The following is a 5000-nucleotide window of genomic DNA, read 5'->3' as shown; positions in this document are numbered from 1 at the left end:
AATGTAAACAGGGTCAGCCGGCTAGAGTCAGACACTCAAGCCTCCCAAAGCTCAGACTCCAAAGGGTTCCATTGCCGTTGCCACCCAGTGACGCGGTTTGTTTACCAAAATGCTGCTCGGCTGATCCCTCGTATTGTTTTCTTGTTTTTTGTTTGACTAAAATTGTAGGTGAAACACACTTTTCCCTCTATGTTGTTATTTTGAAAGAAATAAAAAAGATTGGAATATGTCTAGTCTACAAGTGATTGAGTGCGGCCCGCGGGGCAAACACCACCATGATGCACCAACATTCTGTGAATTAGGCTGTATGGACAGGTCACTGCCACAGGATGGCGCCACACTGCCACAGTGTTTGGTCTGACCTGTCCCTGCAGGGCATCCCTGTAGCCTCCAAACAGCAGGGCCTGCGCTCTCAGGAAGGCCCTGGCCACGCCCCAGCCAGGAGACACCGCCTGCCGCTTCAGACACAGCTTCAGCCCCGACATCTGTGGACACACAACAGACTGATACACCGACACACCGACACACACCGACACACACACCGACACACACACACACACACACACACACACACACACACACACGTGCGCACACACACTCACGGACGCACACACACACACACACACACACACACACACACTCACACACACCTACATCCACGTACATACACACACAAATATACACACAGTATTACCACATCTGAAGGTATCCTCTTCAGGTCGTCAAAGGGGCTTTCTATTGTGTTTGTATCCACGTTCAGAATCACCACTTCTTCCAATCCACGACTCCTCACCTTCTGTCACGCCCACAGAGACACACACTGGTCAGTTAGGTCTGTCACTATTGACTTTAGAGGTAGATTAGGTCAGTTAGGTCTGTCACTATTGACTTTAGAGGTAGATTATTGCTATTATTATTATTATTTTAATGCTTCATGATGTAGGAATGGTGTGCAGCTAGAAATGGGAGCTTGTTGCATTATTTTAATAATTAGCACTTTACCTCAGTAAGACTGGTGTGGACTCCAATGAGGTAAGGCATCGGTGCACTGCAACCAAATCGGGGAGGGGGGGGGGGGGGGTGGTATTTGAAATTAGATTGACAGATAGACAGACAGACAGACAGACAGACAGACAGACAGACAGACAGATCGATGATCAATCGATCATCAGCTTTATTACATATTTGGCCAATAGACATACAAGGGATTTGACACCTTGCTCTCAATGTACTCACACAGAAAAATATATGCATACAAGCTAAAGCAAACAAGGACAGTGAGTTGACAGAGGTACCTTTAAACAAGTTAACGCATGCTATTTACAATATTGACGATAGAGAGAGAGAGAGAGAGAGAGAGAGAGACAGAGAGAGAGACAGAGAGAGAGAGAGAGAGAGAGAGAGAGAGAGAGAGAGAGAGAGATTGCTCACCAGCAGTAGTCCAGCAGGTGAGGTGGCAGGACAGGGATGAAGATGTGTTGCCAGTACATGGGGTAGAGCACAGCACTTAGCGCATGGACACAAGCGGTCAGCTAGCCAACACAAAATGTAGGGGGTGGTTTCAGACCATGAGAACACACACAACACCCAAACGTATATGTTTGTGCATGCATGGCGTGTGCACGTGTGTGTGTGTGTGTGTGTGTGTGTGTGTGTGTGTGTGTGTGTGTGTGTGTGTGTGTGTGTGTGTGTGTGTGTGTGTGTGTGTGTGTGTGTGTGTGTGTGTGTGTGCACGTGTGTGTGTGCACATGTGTGTGTGTGTGTGTATGTGCGTGCGGTCTTACAGTGCTGAGCTTGCTGGCAAAGATGAGGACGCGCCTCTCAAATAGCATGCTGGCATAGAGCTGGAGCAGGTTACCCACATCAACTGCTACAATCAGCTCAGTCAGGTTCCTCTGGAAGACACACACACACACACACAAACACACAGACACACACACACACACACACACACCACCGGCATTAACGGGTAAATCAAAATGTGAAGTAGTTAAAATAAAAGCTGCTTATGGTGTACAAAGTGCAAAGAGAAAGAGTGTAAGATGAACACCTCAGTTTAGCATTGTGTCATACTCACACTCTCAGGGATGGAAGGAAGACTCCTGGGGTCTGGAGCAATGAAGTAAGGAACCTGCCGGGGGGAGAGAATGAAGCAAAACATTCTTAAATGCATTGAGAAAGTGACCGGACTTAATGGACTGAATTAATTTAAACTGAGCATCATACAGACACATTACCCCGCTAGCCGGGCGCTTCTCGCTCATACTGAGCATTAGCGCCCGGCGAACGTCAACGCATTTCCCATCAAACAATCGTGCCGCTCTCACGTCTAGGTATAAAAACCAACCCTTACCTGAGCCAAACACGTGAAGTGAAGACGCTATCCGATGGCCAACATCCTCTTCTTTTAAATACATATAGGTGCCTCTTCCAAATTGTTACATAAAATCCACTTTTCTGTCTTTGAAAAACCGAAAATGTAGGTGCAATACCATTCCGGAAGTGTGGGGGGCATTAGTGAGTATCCAGTGAATAAACAGTGAGTCGTTGTTCCGGGTTGCTCCAGATGAATGATTTTCGGTTTTTCAAAGACAGAAAAGTGGATTTTATGCAACAATTTGAAAGAGGCCAACCCGATCTCCAAAAAAATTGTAAAATAGCAACATTTGTGGACAAACGTTGGTATTTTACAATGTCGGCTAAGAAATTGTAAAATGGGAACGTATGCGTCTACAGCGGTGGGCGGGGTTTGGGCGTGTTTTACGGAGATTTTCTGTTTCTAACCCCTCCCCCTACTCTAATCCTAACCCTAAAATCTCAGAACGTTACTATTTTACAATTTTCGAGCCGAAATTGTAAAATAGCAACGTTGGTCCATATCGTTGGTATTATACAATTTTCTGTGAGACTGTGTTGAAGAGGCAGGTGTATTTAAAAGAAGAGGATGTTGGGCATCGGATAGCGTCTTCACTTCACGTGTTTGGCTCAGGTAAGGGTTGTTTTTTATACCTAGACGTGAGAGCGGCACGATTGTTTGATATTGTTTGATGGGAAATGCGTTGACGTTCGCCGGGCGCTAATGCTAATGCTCATACACATACACAGCTGTCTTAGCATCATGAGCATCATAGACAGTCACACACATAGCTGTCTTAGCATCATACACACACACACACACACACACAGCTGTTTTAGCATCATGAGCATCATACACACAAACAGCTGTCTTAGCATCATGAGCATCATACACACACACACACACACACACACAGCTGTCTTAGCATCATGAGCATCATACACACAGCTGTCTTAGCATCATGAGCATCAGACACACAGCTGTCTTAGCATCATGAGCATCACACACACACACACACACACACACACACACACACACACACAGCTGTTTTAGCATCATGAGCATCATACACACACACAGCTGTCTTAGCATCATGAGCATCATACACACACACACACACACACACACACAGCTGTCTTAGCATCATGAGCATCATACACACAGCTGTCTTAGCATCATGAGCATCATACACACAGCTGTCTTAGCATCATGAGCATCATACACACACACACACACACACACACACACACAGCTGTTTTAGCATCATGAGCATCATACACACACACACACACACACACACACAGCTGTTTTAGCATCATGAGCATCATACACACACACAGCTGTTTTAGCATCATGAGTATCATACACACACACACACACACACACACACACACACACACACACACACACACAGCTGTCTTAGCATCATGAGCATCATACACACAGCTGTCTTAGCATCATGAGCATCATACACACAGCTGTCTTAGCATCATGAGCATCATACACACACACACACACACACACACACACAGCTGTTTTAGCATCATGAGCATCATACACACACACACACACACACACACACACACAGCTGTTTTAGCATCATGAGCATCATACACACACACAGCTGTTTTAGCATCATGAGTATCATACACACACAGCTGTCTTCTTAGCATCATGAACATCATACACACACACACACACAGCTGTTTTAGCATCATGAGCATCATACACACAGCTGTTTTAGCATCATGAGCATCATACACACACAGCTGTTTTAGCATCATGAGTATCATACACACAGCTGTTTTAGCATCATGAGCATCATACACACAGCTGTTTTAGCATCATGAGCATCATACACACAGCTGTTTTAGCATCATGAGTATCATACACATACACACACACACACACACACACACACAGCTGTTTTAGCATCATGAGCATCATACACACAGCTGTTTTAGCATCATGAGTATCATACACATACACACACACACACACACACACACACACACACACACACACACACAGCTGTTTTAGCATCATGAGTATCATACACACACACACAGCTGTTTTAGCATCATGAGTATCATACACACACAGCTGTCTTCTTAGCATCATGAACATCGTACAGACACACAGCTGTCTTTTACGGGCAGCGGGCGCACGTGCACCCCGTTGTGGCCAGATTAAAAACAAAAATCTATAGAATATTGGGACGAAGAAAAAAACAAAACCAAAACAATCCAAGTTCCCGCACGGACACTTTAAGTGGCGGACCGCCTTTCCATAGCAACGACTCTGTACTTCTGTGCTTACTGCATGGCTTTTCACGCTGTTTCGACATATAGCTCGGCTGCTGCGCGGGCTCGCCCGCCCTGCAGCTCACATACGCAGCTCGGAAGGGGGAGGGGAAGGGGAGGGGAAGGGGGAGGGGAAGGGGAGGGGAAGGGGGATAAATAATGCTCCAAACGTACAGTAGGTTAAATTTGGGCGAGGGAAAACTATTTCAAAGAAGTTCCTTGACCTCTCAGCTCAATTTATCTGAATTAAAATCGGTTCAATGGGTACACAATTAGTCTTCCCTTTACAGATAAGGTAGCATTTTCACAGCCTATAGCATTAATAGCTTCTTGTAGATTGA

At 45.5% G+C, this 5000-nt stretch overlaps 1 protein-coding gene across 4 annotated transcripts in view; it reads right to left on the bottom strand.

Moving 5' to 3' along the window:
• Nucleotides 1-5000, bottom strand: part of dennd1c (DENN domain containing 1C) — a 17443-nt gene that overhangs the window by 6798 nt on the left and 5645 nt on the right. For all 4 annotated transcript variants that reach the window (XM_083655621.1, XM_083655622.1, XM_083655623.1 and 1 more), the window contains 6 exons: nt 2078-2131; nt 1785-1895; nt 1432-1532; nt 1003-1048; nt 695-796; nt 363-485 (listed from right to left, as the gene is read on the bottom strand). In XM_083655621.1, coding sequence (XP_083511747.1) covers nt 363-485; nt 695-796; nt 1003-1048; nt 1432-1532; nt 1785-1895; nt 2078-2131 — 537 coding nt within the window. The remainder of the gene's footprint in view (nt 1-362; nt 486-694; nt 797-1002; nt 1049-1431; nt 1533-1784; nt 1896-2077; nt 2132-5000) is intronic.

This window comes from Poromitra crassiceps (genome assembly GCF_964638095.1).
Source record: "Poromitra crassiceps genome assembly, chromosome: 19".
Taxonomy (NCBI): domain Eukaryota; kingdom Metazoa; phylum Chordata; class Actinopteri; order Beryciformes; family Melamphaidae; genus Poromitra; species Poromitra crassiceps.
This window is presented reverse-complemented; position numbering and strand designations above follow the sequence as displayed.